The sequence below is a fragment of the Xenopus laevis genome, chromosome 3L, assembly GCF_017654675.1.
Source record: "Xenopus laevis strain J_2021 chromosome 3L, Xenopus_laevis_v10.1, whole genome shotgun sequence".
In the NCBI taxonomy this organism is placed as follows: Eukaryota; Metazoa; Chordata; class Amphibia; order Anura; family Pipidae; genus Xenopus; species Xenopus laevis.
In genome coordinates, this window is record NC_054375.1 from 107,961,370 (window position 1) to 107,983,152 (window position 21,783).

The 21,783-nt window shown below is 36.6% G+C and overlaps 1 protein-coding gene across 4 annotated transcripts in view; it reads right to left on the bottom strand.

Moving 5' to 3' along the window:
* cyp19a1.L (cytochrome P450 family 19 subfamily A member 1 L homeolog) overlaps window positions 1–21,783 on the bottom strand; it is a 53,020-nt gene that overhangs the window by 9,371 nt on the left and 21,866 nt on the right. For 3 of the 4 annotated variants that reach the window (XM_041584855.1, XM_041584856.1, XM_018250593.2), the window contains exons 2-5: window positions 16,717–16,883; window positions 13,013–13,163; window positions 3,958–4,112; window positions 800–976 (exon numbers count right to left, since the gene is read on the bottom strand). In XM_041584855.1, coding sequence (XP_041440789.1) covers window positions 800–976; window positions 3,958–4,112; window positions 13,013–13,163; window positions 16,717–16,855 — 622 coding nt within the window. In that variant the 5' untranslated portion in view covers window positions 16,856–16,883. 4 annotated transcript variants of the gene reach the window in all.

A 21,783-nucleotide genomic window follows, 5' to 3' on the forward strand; every position in this document is an offset into this window, starting at 1 on the left:
AGAATTTAGATTTGTTATTAAACAAGGTATTATTGTTTTTGTTTAAACCTGGGACAAGTTGATTTTATTTTCTGCTAAGGGAAAGTTACTATTACTGATGTGTCTTACTGAGAGCATAAAGTCAATACAGCTTTGCCAAAATAACTATAACAATGGACATTTGGCTAAAAACAAGGTCTGTGCTGGTCTTGCAGAAGCTACTCATCACTCACAACTAAGCACAGCTGGACTGAATTGGAGGTCAGCCTATGCAGGGGACTTCTGGAGATATCTTATAAGTAGGGAATTAATCCTTGTACCATATGTCTTATATATACTGATATTAGGAAAAAGGCGAGTAGTAGTAGACCTTGGTCCACCTCCAAATAAAGTAGTCACTCATATTTTGCCTGAACTGTGTGTTACAACTGCTTTGCTAGTGCTCAACTCACTGTTGGCTCTGCTCAAGCCCAATTCTTCAGTAATGTCTATCATAAAGAGAGGAGCACTCCAAAACACTATGTTCTGCTAAGTGATACTTTATTTAGCTGGCAAGCATAGGGCTCCATATAGCCCAACAAATGGCAGCTAAATAAAGTATCACTTAGCAGTACATATTGCTTTTGAGTGCTCCTCTATTTATTATAGCCATGACTGAAGGAAGGAGGAGTCACACAAATTTGAACACCTCTACATTTACTACAGAGGCCTCTTCTTCAGGCATACATAATTTTTACTTGTAACCAAATACATAATACATAAAACACATAAATGCAGGAATTACTTATAAACCACCTAAATGAAAAAAATGACGTCTTACCATCTAAGGGTATCCTTAGGAAGAGATTGTTTGATGTATCTAACATAATAAGCCTCATTAGCTTAAGGACATCTACATTTCCCAGTTCATTTGTAACATTACTCAGGTTATCCAGGTAGTGATTTGTAGATCTTATACAGTTTTCTGTTGTTTGCATAAGTCCTGGACCAGACAAAGCTGAAAGATGCAAGGAAAGGAAATTATAGGGTTAAGTTGTCTAGTTCTGCAGAGCAGGAGTATTGTCTCTAGAGATTTGTCCATGGTATCAGTTACTGTTATTTAAATGGATATAATCATCTGCTTGGAATACTTAAATCAGTAAAACTAACACATCTGTGCTATTATGATTGTGACATATTGTGATTCGAAGATATGAAAGAGTAGAGTAATACTAAAACACAAGCTTTTGTGACTTGTAGAAAATGTTCCGTCTCCCCTAAAAACATTATTAAAAGAAACCAACGTCAAATCATCATAGCTATGTGATGGAATTGGACTGAATAAGCAATGGAGTTGTTGATCTCCAAATCCAGCAGGTTGAACTTGGCAGTGTTATACCATACAGTATGTTAATAATAGCTACAGAAGCATAACTGATTCTTACAGAATAATAATAGCCAATAAAAGCAAAACAGCTGTTTTTTTTATGTCAGCTATGTACAGAGGACCCCGTGCCATATATTGTGGCACTTACATGGACAGTAGGGTCCAACGGAGCATTGTGTTTCACTGACATATTAATGGACTTTGGAGTAGGGTTAATGATATCACATTGGTCCTTTTACTTCATGCAAGTACATAAGTAGCTGTAAGAAACTTGCTGCCTCAATTTGTATATTATTTTATTCTGTAAAATAATTACATTATGTGATATTAAAACAAGAGACTTTTCTTACATGCGTTCATTCTTGAACATAGGATCAGACTGGTATTGAAACAATAGGTTATTCTAATTATCTCATCGCTCATGGCAACCTCTTTGGAGGATAGTGGAAAATATATATTATATATATATATATATATATATATATATATATATATATATATATATATATATATATATATATATATATATTTATATATATATCAAATAAACCTGAAGCACAGAGCACAGTTTTAATCTAAACTTTCATTTCTATGCGAGACACTAATTAAAACTTTGCATTGCGTTATTAACAACCTCAGCATTTCAGCCCACCCAGTTCTGAACTTGCTCACATCCCCAAGAGCACAAAGAACTATTATCACATGCCTTGTAGACCCATCATAACAGAACTGCTTAATCATTTCCCGGAGGAGATGCCCCCTCTGTGCACTTTCTTCTAAGTCAATAAGTTGCATGGGTTTCCTGAGAACTGCTTACACTGTCTATGATAGAAATACTGTACATTTTCTAATGGTTGCTTCAGTAGGTCATGTTTTTCTCATCTATTTAAACAAATACTCTGTATTTATGACATTGTTTTTTTTTTTTACCAAACCCAATAATTTGAAAACACATTCCTTTGTATTAAGCTGTATCATTATTTCATATCTATATTTATTTATTGTTCCTACAAAGACTGGCTGTGTGAAAGATATCTGAAATGTAAAACAAACTGATAATTGTCATCATTTCTACCATCCCCTAGTAACACTTAGGGGCAGATTCATTAAGGGTCGAATTTCGAAGTTAAAAATACTTCGAAATTCGACCCTCGAATTGAAATCCTTCGACTTCGAATATCGAAGTCGAAGGATTTAGCGCTAATCCTGCGATCGATCGATCGAAGGATTTTTCGTTCGATCGAATGATTAAATCCTTCGAATCGAAAGATTCGAAGGATTTTAATCCAACGATCGAAGGAAAATCCTTCGATCAAAAAATCACAGGCAAGCCTATGGGGACCTTCCCCATAGGCTAACATTGACTTCGGTAGGTTTTACCTGCCGAAGTAAAGGGTCGAAGTTTTTTTTAAAGGGGAAGTACTTCGACTATCGAATGGTCGAATAGTCGAACGATTTTTCGTTCGATTCGTTCGATTTCGTTCGAATTCGAACGAATTTAACCAATTCGATGGTCGAAGTACCAAAAAAATACTTCGAAATTCGAATTTTTTTCATTCGAATCCTTCACTCGAGCTTCATGAATCGGCCCCATACTGTAATAAATGAATGCATCATTTTTGTATTCCCAGCAAAATATGACTGTGTATTCAATGGCAAAAAAGACCGTAAAAATCAGAAAATGGCAATTTCAGAATTATGTATTTTACTTAATATGAGTAAATCAGTGGGGGCTTATTTGTTAACACAGGTGGAAAAGGGGTTGTTCACCTTTTAAACTAACTTTTAGTGGCTTATTTACTAAACTCCGTGATTTTTTTTATAAAATCTGACTTTTAAAAAATCACAAATTTTTCAGAATTTACTAAACCGTGAGGATGGAAAAGTCCAAATCTGAAAATCCAGCATCTCAGAGCTATCGAGGTTGCAAGTCAATGGGAGAAGTCCCAATGATTTTTTGATGTGTGCTGGGTTTCGTGCAATATCTGACCCGGAGTTTTCGGGCAAAAATCTGAGTTTTCGGGTGAAAAATCCAAAAAAAATAAATAAAACGCGAAAATCTGATGAAAAATCCGAAAATCTGAGTTTGTAGCAGGAAATATTGAGATAAATTATGACTTTCATAAATAACCCTTAGTATGATGTAGACAGTGATATCCTTAGACAATTTGCTATTGGTTTTCATTTTTTATTATTTGTAGTTTCTGGGCTTTTTATTCAGGAGCTCTCCAATTTGTAATTTCAGCAATCTGTTTGCTAGGGTCCAAATTACCCTAGCAACCATGCATTGATTTGAATAAGAAACTGGAATATGAGACGAGAGGACTTGAATATAAAGAGTAGTAATAAAATGATGCAATAACAATAAAGTTGTAGCCTTACAGAGCATTTTTATGATGGGGTCAGTGACCTCCATTTGATAGCTGAAAAGAGATAGAAGAAGAAGGCAAATAGTTCAAAAATAAATAATGAATAACAATTGAAAGTTGCTTATAATTGGACCTAGTTTTCTGTTGGTGGTATACTAACACATTTTACATACAATACTGTAGATACAGGTTTAGAGAAGTAGTAGAGTAGCTTAGCTTAGAGCAGTACATAGAATATTGTACCTCTGATGAAGTATGGCCGAATGACCTTCCATAGAGATGGGTTGCTATTGAATATGATGCCATTTTCATTCATGCCAATGCACTGTAGCCCTAGCTTGCTTCCAAAGCGTGAGACATAATGGCTGTGTTTCATGATGTGAAATGTTGCTGAAGATCTGGGGTTAAATGTAGAGAACACAGTCAGTGAGTCCAAAGGTATCCTTTCCGACCAATCAATCCATAAGCAGGACAAACATAGACCTTATGAGGGACCTATGGAAACTTTTCTTTTTTCACAAATGTGCTCTGACACCAAGAAGCACCTAATCATTCCAAGTCCATGGATACTACCAGCAAATTCATACAGTACTAACTTTCCTATACAGCATAATGCCTTTCTTCCCTATTAAAACATTGGCATCAGTCAGGCCAGTAAAATACCAGCCTGGTGGCAACCATAGTCAATTCTGACAGATGCCAATGTTTTAAGGGATATCCCTTCAGTAGAGTAATGAACTTGACTTGAGTGCCAGCAGTATTTGACTCATGACTTCATGTATCTTCCTTTACTGGGTTATGTCAATGTTTTGCAAGCTACAGAGCTGATACATACTGCATTTTGATTTGTATTCTTTTGGTAAATAGTCACTTCCCTAAGTAAAACAGATAGGTGCAGAATTACTAATGATCAGAATCCTTTTAGACCTTGGAAATCCAAATAGCCTTCTGCATCGGTTAGAATTTGAATTCCTCGTGAATATGGAACACACCCTGTTCTGTAGATCTAGGACCCTCTGCCTACTACTCTTCACCTTGGTAGACCTGGGCTCTCTATATAAAAACACTTAAATTCTCCAGATTCCTATTTTCTCACTTTTAGAACTTACCTGTTTTCTGCAAAAGAGTCATCAAAACAAAATTCTATTTGATAATGCATCTCCTATATCTCCAACTGTACTAATGCATTATGGTTTGTTTTTATAGACATATGCATATTATAGACATCCTATCAGCTACACCCTTCCAAAGGAGTTTCCAAGACAAATAGGATGAACAGAAATTCAGGACTTGATTAAAAGGCTAATGATAATTGCAGATTTAGATGTAAAGGATTGTGGTGATGTAACAGAATGGCTGTATTTTAGCTCATCCAGTATATATTTAGCCATATGTTTTTTTTAAATCCTAGTTAAACTAGCAAGAATTGTCCCTCTACTAATGGTAGAAGGGGCTGATTTCTTTCAAACTTTTACTTCAGTGTGTGGGATCTCTGATTGGTTCCAGACATCATGTGTCTCTGAATCCGGGTTCCTGGCCTAGGAACTTTCTTCTATATCACAACACTTAACGGATTCACTCCAACACGATTTTTAATTAAAAATATCGTTACTTAATTATTTCCATTAAAATTTGTTAGCTAAGGTACAGTGCATGATGATCACCACTGACGCGTTTCATGCCCTATGGCACTTCCTCAGAGTGTTACTCTGAGGAAGTGCCATAGGGCATGAAACGCGTCAGTGGTGATCATCATGCACTGTACCTTAGCTAACAAATTTTAATGGAAATAATAAAGTAACGATATTTTTAATTAAAAATCGTGTTGGAGTGAATCCGTTAAGTGCTGATTTCTTTCACCTTTTCTAAGAATGGCAAATAATGAACAACTACTGGTGTGACTGGCCCTGACCTTTATGGAGAATTAGCTTAAATTATAAATTATTATGGACCCACATTTACTTTACTGAACTTGGCTGATCCCCTGTTTTGTAAACGGCATAGTGAAATTCTGATTGGTGAATTGCTTTCATTTCCAAATGAATAATTATTGGTGCTCACTCCTTGGCGCCCAAGAAACTCAGCAGCTTAGTTAAATAGTTAACAGATGAGCTAAGAGATGAATATAAATTTTCAAACCAATGAGCACAGTGGCTGAAAACAGTTTTGGTCTGGGGACTTCATTGTAAGTCATATTACTACATGATTCCAGTGGAAACACATGGGTAACTTGTGCAAGTAGTGAGCAAATTTCTTTTGAAAAACTGACACCGGAAATAAAACATTTGAGAATTTGATATAGGAAGGATAATGAGAAATGGTGCTCTTCCCATTGGTGAGATCAAGGCAAAACAACTGAGAAAGTTTCTTGACTTTTAATAAATCCGCCCAGTACTATACAAAACAATAGGTGACTGCCTGTATTTCTCAGTGAGCACTCACGGCAAGGATTCAGGACAAGGTTTGTAAAATTACAGAAATCACTTCTGTTAAACCACTTTAACAGAAATAGAGCCAGTCAATAACCTGCCAGTTTTGCTCAGTGTTATACAGGCATGAGACCTATTATACATAATGCTCAAGACCTGGGGTTTTCTAGATAAGGGATGTTTCCATAATTTGGATCTTCATACTTTAAGTGTACTAAGAAATCATTTAAATATTAATTAAACCCAAAATGGATTGTTCTGTATCCAGATAGAATTAATTATATCTCAGTTGGGAACAAGTACAAGGTACTGTTTTATTATTACAGGGAAAAAGGAAATCATTTTTAAAAATTTTAATTATTTTATTAATTTTATGGAAGATGGCCTTCCTGTAAGTCGTAGCTTTCTGGATAACAGGTTTGCAGATAATAGATCCCATACCTGTATTTGCCTCTATTTATTTAAATAATAAAAACGTCTCTGTAAGACAGTGATCGGTGCTTACATTGAGTTGTTAGCTTCTCTGTTCTAAGAGATTCCTAGAGAGGGAGCTGCTGCACCGCATTAGTGAAATTAGCATTCTATTTTTTTTCTTTTTCTCTGATATTTGCAACATAAAGAAAGCACCGGGGAGAAGGGAAGCTTATGTCACGTTGCTATTTTAGTTCTGCGGTGCAGCTGTACAAACAAAGTTCTATCTGCCTTTCATTCACAAGTGTCATCATAATGTTGCTTATAATTACTAATTCACAGTTTGAGAGTCTGTGTAAATTACAAGGAATAATAGATTTTGGAAGCTGTTCCTATCTGTAGAACCATATACTTATTTATTTCTCATTCTCTTCCTATTCCCTATCAAGACTGCTGTCACTGATAGAGAAGCCCATGCTGCAGTTTCTTAAAGGCATCTATCATAGAAACACAGTGAGCTCATGAATGTAGAACGTTTGTTTAGGCATGACCCAGACAGAAGAATCAAATGATTTCCAGGAACTGTAAAAATCTATAGCAGGCTCATTGGTGGTTGGCTGCCATGGGTACCCCACTGATGGATACATGCTCTGTGCTACAAAAGTTCATTTTTGATGCTGTGATTGATTATCTACTGTTGGCAAAAATCATACACTAAACTGCACGTACTAATTTGCAATTCATAAGGTACTTGTGCATATAAATGCTTCTTGTACAAAGTATAGAGCTCACAAATACTCAGGAGCCCTGAAATTCACACCTGCCTTGAGGAGGAGATACTTTAAGGAAATACATTTAAGGCCACAAACAGGCACAAAAAAGATCTTTTTATTTCTTACAAATACACACACAGCCAATAAGGCATTAGAAGGAATATTGGTTTCAGACCAACCTTTCTGTTTTGCACATAAACTGACTTACAACGAATGTCATAAATGGAACATCATACATTGGCACCCAGGAAGTGAATACATTTATTACACAATGATTATGAAGAACTGCTGCTGCTGCAACTTGACCAGGATTTACCAAGGCCGATGCTTATTTGCACCAGTATTATTAAATTGTGTATGAGTTGCAAGAGTCAACTCCCCCCCGCTCACTGCCAAACACTTGCAGATAAATCTGGCAGAGCTGTGTAGGTACCCCCTTCTTTATTGATAGGGGAGAGGTCTGCAGAGAGCTATGCCAGATAATAGGGTAATAAAAGTCCAGTGCTTAAAAAAAAGGTAATTTGTGCCAATATTTTGCAATCTGCTTCAGTAAATAAACGCTAAAAAAACATATATTTTTCTTCCTGCCTCCCTTTGTAACAGTGTTTCCCTCATTCTATTTAACTATTTTCACCTAGAGGGGGGCGTTCAGTAGTTTAACTACCAAGGAAGCAGAATCTACGACTGCGAGGGGAGGCGAGATCTGGACATTTTTTCAATGGTGGGAAGGAGAACTTACTTGCCTGCGTACCTCCCCTTTTCACTCAGCTTTTGAATCTGACCTGTGTACTAAGGTTTAAAAACAAACTTATTGAACAGGTATGACCCATATGTCTCCCTTCAAGTCACTGATTGGCTACTGACTGGTAACAGGAGAGCACCAAACAGGAAGATGGATTCTGGCTATTATGTTAAACATCAGGCCACTCCACTCTTTATCGATGACATTTTTTAGCTGACTAAGTATATCAGAATAATTTTTTATTTTCCTATTTACCTAGTTTTAGGATTACACTGAATACCTTTAATAGATATATCCTTCAGCCATTACTTGGTAATAAAAGACAAGTGACGGAATCCTCTTGGGAAAACAAACTTACAAACTGTTTTAGATAATTAAAATGTGCCTAATACATATATGAGATCTGTTATCCAGAAATCTGATATCTAAATAGCTGTGACTTAGGCTATCTGCTATAGAGTTGATTTTAAGCAATTGATTTTTTTTTTATGATTTTGTTTTTGTGTGTAATAATGAAACAGACCCTTATACTTGATGCTAACTAAACTGTATGAATCCATATTGGTTTAATAGACTTAATAGAAGGTTTGATGATCCAAATTACAGGAAAAAACATATGTAAAACCCCAGGGTCAAATGATTCCAAATAAAAGATACCATACCTGTACATAAACTGTAAAAACTGTTATTTCCCCTTGTATTGCTGGGCATCACTAATAAAAAAATAGTTCGGAAATGTAATTTAAATGTTTTCACCTACAACGGTCTGTTTCTGCTGTACCTAGCTCAAATTAATAGACCAGAATATTGTAAAAGTCAGTTCATGTGTAGTCACAAAATGCTGGTCCTTTTATATAAGGGTTAAGGCCACATATAAGGGTCCAGTGAGCCATATATAGTTATCCATAAGCATTAAAAGCAGGAATGCTGAGAGCACCATAGAAATGTAGAACTTTGAAACAAAAGGAGTTTTTGCCACCTGATTTGAAGGGAGGTGAAGTAATTTTGAAGAGGCTGAGATGTAGGGGGTTATTTACTAAACTCCGTATGCAAAAATCACAAACAAATTTGTTATTTTTTTTAATAAAACCGGACTTCAAAAAAGTCACAAGTTTTTTGGAATTTATTAAACCCAGAGGATGGGAAAAGTCTGAATCTGAAAATCCGGCATCTCAGACCTGTCAATTGCATATAAGTCAATGGGAAAAGTCCCAATAATTTTTTTGATGTGCGCTGGGTTTTTGGCAATACCCCGAAGTTTTCGGGCAAAATCTGGAGTTTTCGGGTGAAAAATCCGAAAAAAATCGTGAAAATTGGATGAAAAATCCGAAAAAGTCATGAAAATCGGATTTTTCAAGTTTTTTGGATTTTTAATAATAAGCCCAAAAAACCCATGCGGATTTGGTCAGAGTTTTTTTCAGAAAATATTGAGATAAATTCGGACTTTGACAAAAATAACCCCCTAAATATGCAACTGCACTGAGAAATGGATGGAGAAGATTTCAGTACTGGAGTCTGGAGAGACCTACTGTAATTGTTTTAGCAGTTTAAAGAAACTCTTTGCGTCATATGTGCTTTTATTGATGGAACAGACATTAATTTGTCATTTGATGCGCGCACAGTCATACCATCCACCTGTAATGGAGCAAAATTGAAATGGTTGTGGTCAATTCCAGTGTTGCTGCCAGTGTGCCTGAGAGGTAAGGTTACTATTTTGATTGTAATGCAGAAAGATGGAAGGAAATACGGTTTGAAAGGGAAGGTCATGACCTTGGTCTCTGATATATTTGGTTTTGCATGGCCACCAGCCATCAAGTGAAGGGTTTGTAAAGGTGCAGTCAGTGGTATCAAAGGCTGTAAAATGTTCAAAGAACATGATAATTTAGTAGTGTATTTGGTTCTTTGTTTGAGTGAGTCAAACAAAACCCTTATTGCAAAGGTCAGGAGGTAACTATATCTTAAGAATTGCTATTACTGAGTGAATAAATCCCAAAAAATCTTAAAAAGGCAAAAGTGCAGTCAGTTAATAATTGTCTGTTCAAATAACACTCTTTGTTAGGAACATCTGATGTATAGCACAGAATTGAAAAAAATCTAAATCATATCAAAACAGATGTTACACACTATATAATTTATCCTTTGAAATGTTATCTACACATTTTTAAACTATGGGGCATCTGTAAAGCTAGGGCCTGATGCAAATTCTCTAAAACCAGTGCCAGATTACATTAGTTTCTTAAGGGCTGTTATAACAGGGAATGGCTAATGGAAGATGGATATGCAAGCTGAAAATGATTAGCATAATATGTGAAGGAAAGCAGAATGTTGCATGGATGGAGTCAAGGTGGTATAGGAAAAGGAACACAGCAGATCTGACAAGGAGAGACAAAGAGGGTTTAGAGGCTGTTAAAGACCCAAGGGCATTGAATCTAGTGACTGGCAGATACAACATTTAGATTTAGCGTAAGAAAAACTAAGACAATTCAGCAGAGTAGGATTGTGGTATAAATGTCAGATATATTCTTTGGGTATTCAGTTGCAGAATGTTTGGATATAGGTATTGAACCAGGGCCTACATTTGGAACGTGGAGTAGAAATGGTGTTTGCAGCGACAAAGAGCAGAGCAGTTCAGTATTGCAGCAGTTAAAGGAATTGTTCAGTATAAAAATAAAAACTGGGTAAATAGATAGGCTGTGCAAAATAAAAATTATTTCTAATATAGTTAGTTAGCCAAAAATGTAATGTATAAAGGCTGGAGTGACTGGATGTCTAACATAATAGCCAGAACACTACTTCCTGCTTTGCAGCTCTCTTGGTTTCCACTGATTGGTTACCAGGCAGTAACCAATCAGTGACTTGAGTGGGGGCACATTGGTCCATAACTGTTGTTTTTGAATCTGAGCTGAATGCTGAAAATCCAATGCAAACTCACTGTCCAGTTATGTACCATGTGGCCCGCTATAAAGTCACTGACTAACTCAGAGTTTGAGAGCTGAAAAGCAGGAAGTAGTGTTCTGTTCTGTTCTGTTAGACATCCAGTCACTCCAGCCTTTATACATTACATTTTTGGCTAACTAACTATATTAGAAATATTTTTTTATTATACACAGCCTATTTATTTACCCAGTTTTTATTTTTACACTGAACTGTTACTTTAATGTATTTACGTCAAGTATGATAGAGTCGAGGAGCCTTATAATAGTGTGAGCATTGACTTTCTTTGGAGCAGTGATACTGTACTGACAGCTATGGAAAACCCATTAAATATTAAAGGGATCCTGTTATCGGAAAACATGTTTTTTTCAAAACGCATCAGTTAATAGTGCTACTCCAGCAGAATTCTGCACTGCAATCCATTTCTCAAAAGAGCAAACAGATTTTTTATATTCAGTTTTGAAATCTGGCATGGGGCTAGGCCTTTTGTCAATTTCCCAGCTGCCCCTGGTCATGTGACTTGTGCCTGCACTTTAGGAGAGAAATGCTTTCTGGCAGGCTGCTGTTTTTCCTTCTCAATGTAACTGAATGTGTCTCAGTGGGACATGGGTTTTTACTATTGAGTGTTGTTCTTAGATCTACCAGGCAGCTGTTATCTTGTTAGGGAGCTGCTATCGGGTTACCTTCCAATTGTTCTTTTGTTTGGCTGCTGGGTGGAAAGAGGGAGGGGTGATATCACTCCAACTTGCAGTACAGCAGTAAAGAGTGATTGAAGTTTATCAGAGCACAAGTCACATGACTTGGGGCAGCTGGGAAAATGACAATATGTCTAGCCCCATGTCAGATTTCAAAATTGAATATAAATAAATCTGTTTGCTCTTTTGAGAAATGGATCTCAGTGCAGAATTCTGCTGGAGCAGCACTATTAACTGATTTATTTTGAAAAATTTTTTTTTCCCATGACAGTATCCCTTTAAGGATATCAATGGTGGCCAAAGACTGGAAAATATGGATAGTGTGAGATAGATCATTGTTTGTTGAAAACCAAGTAAAAGTCTGAAGGAAATGGGTAAAATCTGAGTTCATATGGGTTAAAACATTTTCAAATAGATAAAATGGGGACCAGTTTATAGCTTACATTGGTAGGGCAATTGAACTGAACTGAAAAGACTTACATTTTTTGAGTCCTCTGTGATTTATATTTAATGTTACACTAGGTAAAACTACCCAAATCAATAGGACCCTTCTTTGATATGTTGCATAGAATAGATTAGGTTGATAAAGATACATGATAGATAGATAGATAGATAGATAGATAGATAGATATACAGACAGATCAACATATTGATAGATTATTGACAGACAGGCAGATAGATACAAGATAGACAGATAGATTGATAGAGACAAATATATAGGTAATAGGTAACATGTATTCATAGAGAGAGAGTGATACAGATAGATATATTGATGATGATAGCTATAGCTAGATAGAATGTATTATGTATATATGTATATATCCCATACCCATATTGATACTAGGGATGCACCGAATCCACTATTTTGGGTTCGGCCAAACCCCCGAATCCTTCGCAAAAGATTCGGCCAAATACCGAACTGAATCTGAATACTAATATGCATATGCAAATTAGGGGTGGGAAGGGGAAAAACATTTTTACTTCCTTGTTTTGTGACAAAAAGTCATGCAATTTCCCTCCCCGCCCCTATTTAGTATATGCAAATTAGTAATTCGGATTTGGTTCGGCCGGGCAGAAGGATGTGGCTGAATCCGAATCCTGCTGAAAAAGGCCGAATCCTGGCTGAATCCTGAACCGAATCCTGGATACATCCAGGGTGCATGCCTACTTGATACAGTGCTAAACATCATCCTTATTTCAAGCAAATTTGCATTTCAGACACATAGTAAACAGCAACAATATATATGTGTATGTAACACCCACCATATCTCTCAGTAAGAGTTCATAATAATAACAAGGTGGATATACACCTACTTGCTGATAATCAGTGTTTCCTCGCCATTAATCCAGACTCTCACAAATTCTCCATACATGTTGTTGTAGTAATTTGCTGCTTTGCCAATTCCTGTCAGTAGAAAACGGCCATAAGAAATGAGGGGCCCGAGTCCCATGCAATAAGCTGGGCCTGCAAATAAGAAAAGTAAAACCTGGAATGGTGAGAGTGATTTTGATATAGCCTTACAGCCAACGGTACCGCTATATAACTGTATTGGATCTGATGGTGTTTATCAGTTTATTTGAATACAGAATAGTATGATAAGGTGGCTTACTTATTAAAAATAGTTCATTAGTGTTAACATAATGAATTATTAAGATTCGCTCTGTGTGGAGGCTGGCATAATTGGGTTCAGAGCTCAAAGTGCAGTGTTATGAAAGAAAGGTACTTTAAGAAAATGATATTTTTGAACCCGAACCCACTTCAAGCTTAAAACATACTGTTTGCTGAATGGCGCACTTCAGTTAGATGGCGTATAGCTGGATGGATTTGAGAGAAAGAAGTGTTCTTTGTAATTTGTGTTATGCCTTAGTGCAGCTAAATATCAGTCTGGCAAAGTGCTCTGCTCTATCCAAATAGAAACATCGAGGAGCTCTTGAGAAAACTTGCTGAAAGCATACTTAGCAGAAAACCATAGACGGCTTAGACAATGGGCAGACAAAATCTGCTGCAGCCGCATCCAGGAGGTTTCTACAGCAATTATGCACCACTACACTGTACGGATCTTTGTTACATTATCTCCCGTACATGCAGCTCTGTGGTTTATTTTCAGAATGTTTTATGATTGTAAAGAAATACATTTGCTACATTTAGGAGCCCATTCACTAAGTTCGCGTGAAGGAATAGAGGAAAAATAGTTTGAATTCCGAATGGTTTTTTTGGCTACTTCGACCATCGAATTGGCTACTTCGACCTTCGAATCGAACGATTCGTACTAAAAATCGTTTGACTATTCGACTATTCGATAGTCGAAGTACTGTCTCTTTAAAAATTTCTTCGACCCCCTAGTTCGCCACCTAAAACCTACCGAGGCCAATGTTAGCCTATGGGGAAGGTCCCCATAGGCTTGCTAACAATTTTATGATCGAAGGATAATCCTTCGATCGATGGATTAAAATCCTTCGAATCGTTCGATTAGAAGGATTTAATCGTTCGATCAAACGATTATTCCTTCGATCGTTCGATCAAACGAATTGCGCAAAATCCTTCGATTTCGATATTCGAAGTCGAAGGATTTTAATTCGTCAGTCGAATATCGAGGGTTAATTAACCCTCGATATTCGACCCTTGATACATCTGCCCCTGTGTTGATTTTGTATATTGTAAATTAAAATAAATTCAGTGTAGTGTACATGCAATACAGAAATATAGAAATATTTATTTTTTTATATAAATAGATGTATTTATAAACAAGCCCTTTAATAATGAGACTATGTTGTAAATGTGCTTAGAGCACCCTGAGTGATTTTACATTGATTTTTTCGAAGGTGTATATTTCCTTTAGGGCAGAGACACACGTGGAGATTTGGGGAGATTTAGTTGCCCAGGCAACAAATCACCTCTTCTTCGGCGACTAATCTCCACCAAAAAAGGAAAAATCTTATTGGTTGCTATGAGCTACTATATCCAGGTAAACGTAGTTCCATAGTTTGTCCTGTTACTTTAAACTGTTATTGGAGTTTTGTCAGTAAGTTCACTTCTTGAGTCCATAGGGATGTTAACTGTCCAGTAATAATGATGTTATTATTAGTGATCTAAAGGTAACAGAGGTATTTCATTGTTTTCAAAAAAGCTGGCATTTTTAGCTGTTTACTTTGGGGGATTTGAGCTAAACTAACACACATGAGTCAAGAGTGCCCCCCACTGAGCACATCATTTTATTTGCTCTCAGCAGTGTTTCTTCTGTTGCATAGCCGTGGCCATCTGTTTGATTTTGGAGCAGATACAGGTATGGGACTTGTTATCCAGAATGCTTGGGATATGGGGGTTTCTGGATTATAAATCTTTCTGTAATTTGAATATTCATATTTTAAGGGGCACATTTACTAAACTCGAGTGAATGAAAAAAAAATTTGAAGTAATTTTTAGGGTACTTCGACCATCGGATAGGCTACTACGACCTTCGATTCAAATGATTCGAAGTAAAAATCAATCAACTATTCGACATTCGATAGTCAAAGTACTGTCTCTTTAAAAAATACTTCGACTACATACTTTGCCACTTTAAACCTACCGAGGTGCAATGTTAGCCTATGGGGACCTTCCCCAGCACTTTTTTAACTTAAAAGTTTTTTATGATCGAATAAAAATCCTTAGATCGATCGATTAAAATTGTTCGAATTGTTCGATTCGAAGGATTTTATCGTTCGATCGAACATTTTTTATTCGATCGTTCGATTGAAGTATTTGCGCTAAAATCCTTCAAATTCAATATTCGAATTCGAAGGATTTTATTTCGAGGGTCGAATTCGAGGGTTTATTAACCCTCGAAATTCGACCCTTGATAAATCTGCCCCTTAGTCTAGCAAAAAATCATGTAAACATTAAATAAACCTACAAAGCTGGTTTTGCTTCTAACAAGGATTAATTATATCTTAGTTGGTACAAGGTACTGTTTTATTTATCACAGAGAAAATTGTGTAAAATGTGGATTATTTGGATAAAATGCAGTTTATGGGAGATGGCCTTTCCATAATTCAGAGCTTTTCTGGATAACAGATCCCATACCTGTACCATGAAGTCAGAGGGTCAAGCAGTGAGCATGGCTATAACACTGTCAGCACAGCTTCCCAAAAATACATGTTTTTTTTAATACATGTGCACATTTTATACATACATACATACATATACTTATACTGTACTGTTTATATATCTATATATATATATATATCTATATATATATATATCTATCTATATATATAGAGATATATATATAGATATATATATACGTGTGTGTGCGTGTGATACTTACGGAATAGAGCACCTCAAGAAACACAGATATTGGAGTGCTGATTGACTTTTTGTATATGAGATCCATTATATGAAAACCTGTTATCCAAAAAGCTCAAAATTATGGGTTGGCCATCTCCCATAGACTCCATTTTAATTAAATAATTCAGATTTTTAAAATCGATTTCGTTTTCTCTGTAGTAATTAAACAGTACCTTGTACATGATCCCAACTAAGATATAATGAACCTATATTAGAGTCAAAATGAATCATATTGGGCATTGGGTTTATTTAGTGTAGCAATGTATAGAAATCTAAATTACGGAAAGATCCCTTATCCAGAAAACCCCTGACCCAGAGCATTCCAGATAACAGGTTTCCTACCTGTATTATTCTTGTTTGTCATTGGGAATGATATACATGACTTACATCATTAAAGCTTTGCATATAAATTAAGCCCCACACGTGCTCCGTGTTCTTTATGCATATTTTAATCCTAGACTGAGCTGTTAACACAAATCTATTTATTTTGCCCAAATTTATCAGGTTGTTAGAAACAAAATAAGTGATCAGTTAGCGTGTCACAGCCAAACTATCTGTATAATGAAAAATGATTAATATGATGATTACATATGGCTGTACTGCTAACGATATAATACATAAATATAATACATTGCAGTATCCTGAGAAATAAAGTGTGTGTGTATATTGCATTTAATGAGTATAACTATACCTGGTATCAGAGATGTCTCCTCTTGATTCCATAGAATGATGAGCACAAAAATGAAGAGCAGCAGAGAAAGAGTAGTGGCAGGTGCCAGAGTGGGAACAGCTTCTGTGATGTTATACTGCACTGGATTCAAGGCTTCCATATTCACGGCTTGTCAAGGCCCTGCTCGCCTATGCAAGAATAGAGACAGATAAGCACCAAACACTTAATTTAAAGTATATAATCCCAGTAAAGTTAGGAGACGTGCAGTTCTAAGGAGCATGAAGCTGACATTCACCCTCTTTATATTTTGAGAATCTGCTAGATAAAAGTGAAGAGCGTCAAAACAAGTAGATAAAGTTTCATCCACAAAGGATAGTGCGCTTGGCATCCCACGTAGCGTTCCTTTGATTTTACATGTGGCAACTGCATATGGTGGAATGGCCTTGACACTTGAAATAGGAGAAACATGGCTTTTTATATGTTTTCAGCACTGCACTCTGAGGAACAAAGACTGTCTGAAAAGTCACTTCAAGATTTTCTGGTCTTTTAGCAAAAACAATTTCTTCTGATTGGACTGCAAAGCGTTTGTAAATTGCTGCAATTGCAACATGTTTTATGATTAAGAATAAAAATTAACCGGCTGTCATATGGTATCATGATGCACAGTTTAAAACTGCATTAGTATTGGCTTGTCCACAGAATCCATATGTTTGATTTAATGTTATCTGTCAGTTCAGTGTTTGAGTAGGAGCAATCTAAGTACCAGGGGGTCCCTGGTGGCCCTGAATGAGCCACATTCAAATATAGATAGATTCGGGGAGCAACACAAAGTGCCTTTGGGTGCCACACAAGGCTCTGATTGGCTATTTGATAGTGACTATGTGGACTTGCAGCACACCTGTTTTTATGCAATAAATAGTTGAGTCCAACCCAGAAATTAAAAAATAAGCACTTGCTTTGAGGCCACTGGGAGTAACATCCATGGGGTTGGTGAGGAGCAACATGTTGCTTGTGAGCCACTGGTTGGAGACCATTGCTATACACTGTAACACGTTCAAAGAGTAAGGACATAATTGTACCCTTTACACATTATTTATATATGTGTTATTACTGAAAATCATGGGAAATAAATGTGTTTGATTGCTGGAAGTCAAACATTGGCACAAACTGGCTCATCCTTCAGCTTGGGTAGGGCACATTTTTCTCTTTAGAAGAGTCTTTTGGCAACACAACTGCTCAGACTTGCAACCACAGCTCAGTTCAGCAGTCCCTTGGCAAATAAGGGAACAAGAGGCTAGGGATCTACCCTTCACCTCTGGTAAAGGGAGCAGTAGCCAGGTCGGGAGAGGACAGGGAAATAATATTTAAGTATGTTAGTATCCTTTCAGATACTAAGCAAATTATGTGAATATATATTAAAATTGGCACATTAGGTTATAGATTATAACCTAAAAATATGTTATTGTCTATGGTTTGATAACCCTTAACCCATTAAACGGGTGGTTCACTCAGGTTGTTACCTAATGTTGTGTTCAGGTTGTGAAAGTATTTGTGTAATTCAACCTCTTCTAATGTTGTCACAGCTTTAAAGGTTTTTTTGCACTGCCAGTGGTATCCATTGAATTTTAATTTGGCGAGTTAAGCCACTGGGGGTGGTAGCCTACAGCTTGCCCCCAATTGTAGCAAGTTCGTGTTTTCCATTTCATGCCTGCTGACCCGTTCAGGAGCTGGCATAATGTGTTACGTTATGGTTAAAAAATTATATTTAATAAAACCGTGGACTTTTTTTCCTCCAGCTTGGTGTCCAGTGTTTTATTCATGGATGGTTTTGGTGGATGCAGAACTATAACACACCTTATTAAATACTAAAATAGCAACCACACATTACTTTGATTGGAGGAAGATTTGATTTGTTATTTTTTATTTAAAATAATATTACTGTACATTAAGCAACATCTTAAAATGAATTTAAACTTAAATTATCAGGCTGCAGGAGAAGCAATCTTACATCATACTACCAGTCAGGAATAACCTGCATTTTTTTCTTATATCTCAACATTTTAACCCCATACTAGGGTAAATAAATATTTGAACTAAAGACTTATGAGAGCTCAAGAACTCTTCCTAAGGGTAAGCGTCACCTGAAAGTCCACCTATCTGTACTGTGTCTCAGCAAGCTAGCTTCAGCCCCTCACCCGATCTCTACCATGAACAGTAACTAATTGCCTGCTTGTGAGCTGTGGCCAGATGGACAGTCATTAACCCTTAGCCTCCCATCTTCTTGTGTTCAGCTAGCCGCCTATGTGACCTCCTACTATCAGAACCTGTTGCTTTGCCTTTGCAATCTTGCCATGGGTCAACTCTTTTCCTCTCAGGTAACGGTTCAGGGGATAGGATGAAGTCATACATGATAGGATAGGGAGATAGGATGAAGTCATACATGATAGGATAGGGAGATAGGATGAAGTCATATATGATAGGATAGGGGGATAGGATGAAGTCATATATGATAAGATAGGGGGATAGGATGAAGTCATACATGATAGGATAGGGAGATAGGATGAAGTCATACATGATAGGATAGGGGGATAGGATGAAGTCATATATGATAGGATAGGGGGATAGGATGAAGTCATACATGATAGGATAGGGGGATAGGATGAAGTCATATATGATAGGATAGGGGGATAGGATGAAGTCATACATGATAGGATAGGGGGATATGATGCAGTCATACATGATAGGATAGGGGGATAGGATGAAGTCATACATGATAGGATAGGGGGATAGGATGAAGTCATACATGATAGGATAGGGGGATAGGATGAAGTCATACATGATAGGATAGGGGGATAGGATGAAGTCATACATGATAGGATAGGGAGATAGGATGAAGTCATACATGATAGGATAGGGGAATAGGATGAAGTCATACATGATAGGATAGGGGGATAGGATGAAGTCATACATGATAGGATAGGGGGATAGGATGAAGTCATACATGATAGGATACGGGGATAGGATGAAGTCATACATGATAGGATAGGGGGATAGGATGAAGTTATGTATGACCTTCGACTGATCAAGCTCCCACCTCTCAACCATTCTCTTCTATCCCAGTCTAACACTGCTGCTAGAATCTTCTTGATTTTGCCAAAGAGAAAACTGCCTCCTGCACTGCTGACATTTTTATCCGCACACTTTTTAGTGCACAGATTAAACAATGCATAAACAATGGATAAATACCTCTTTAAACCCTTTTCTCTTGCTGCACCTTGTCTTCAAAATCCCAACCATGAATTCCTGTATCACACAATTCACATATCACACATTTATGAGCCAATGCCCCAGTTATTGTGAATAACTGCAAGATTACGCTCCTACTCTCCCATGTACAGGTATATGATCCATTATCCAGACACTCATTATCCAGAAAGTTCCATAGACTCCATTATAATCAAATAATTAAAAAGTTTTAAAATAATTTCCTTTTCCTCTGTAATAATAAAACAGTACCTTGTACTTTATCGAAAGTTTTTTTTTTTCAAAATGAATCCTTACTAGAGGCAAAACAATCCTATTGGGTTCCCTTAATGCTTACATTATTTTTTAGTAGACTTAAGGTATGGTGATCCCAAATTACAGAAAAATCCGTTATCTGGAAAACCCCAGGTCCTGAGCATTCTGGATAACAGGTCCCATGTGTGCCTTAACACTTGTCATTCAACACTTAATGTAATTGTATGCATTGCATTATAACGGTATACTCCTTGCCTGTGCTATTATTGTGCTGGAATAAACAAAAAATATAAATAAAACATACAACGTAAACTACTCAAGTTATTAAATTAATAAATAAGCTACTAATGTGCCATTTTCATGATTTTTTGTACATGCATAGAATCTGATTAGTTAAATTGCATACTATGCTCTGAAATACTAGGTCATTGTATTCTAACAATGTGATTATGCATTAGTCACCCAAATTCATACATGTCTCTAATAAGTCTTGTGCAGATCAGAAAGAATACATTTGCCTTGCCCTGCGATCTTATGAACAAAACCTGTACACGCCAGGAATATGCTGCACTCATATTGGTTGCCACAGATAATAAACCGGTTCCACCTCTGTAAATATGTCATTTCCAGAATATTAACACTTCTCACTTCTTTGCTCCTCCATGAAGGACTTTTCCATAGTATTTCTGTAGGGCAACACAGACACTACCCAGGACATAACATAAAAACATCCAAGAACAATCTGAGAACATTGCTTCTAAAGTGGATATTTTACATACTATCTGGAGAACCCTTTGCTTCATCCACTGCAATCCACCCCATTTCTGCCAGAAAACAAATGCAAGGACCTGATACATATGGCAGGTTTGACATTAGAAAAGTATCCTAAAAATGTCAGGATAACAACAACATATTTTTATTAAAAAAAGGCTCCTCTACTATGATCACAAGGAGCAGTGCAAATCACAAAAATCGATGCAAATTTGCAGATGTAAAAACATCATTCACCATCAAACGGTCCTCTCTGTTTGCTCCATGCATTAAACTGCCACTTACAGAATAAATGGAACATGGAATTCACAGATGCCTTAAGTAGAGGTTTTTCTTCAAGGGTCTCCTTCAGTGTTGCACCTCTATAACAGGTATTGTGGGTAAAAAAGATAGAAGTTTGCTTGCAACTTTTGCACATTGTGCTCAAATTCTAATATTTATTGTTCAACCGACACTATTCACCAACAAGGATATTTTTTTTAATATCAATTACCATTTTTCAGAGTGCTTCATAATCTAACATGCTGCTTAACTGGGAATGTAGCAGTAAGTTTGACACTGGATAAAGGATGGCAGAACTCATCAGATCTCTGGTGCCAGAACCAAATGAATAAACAGAAAACCTTTTTTAAATGTTGTATTTTTTAAACATCAGCTTATATAGACAAGCCAATTTATTGTTGCTGTTTAAAGCACCAACAACAATTATTTCCACTTAATATATGCTTTTCTACATGTGGTCCCGAGCTGAACAATTCAACTACTAATAAAGTTAAAATAATAGGTTTACTACAATGG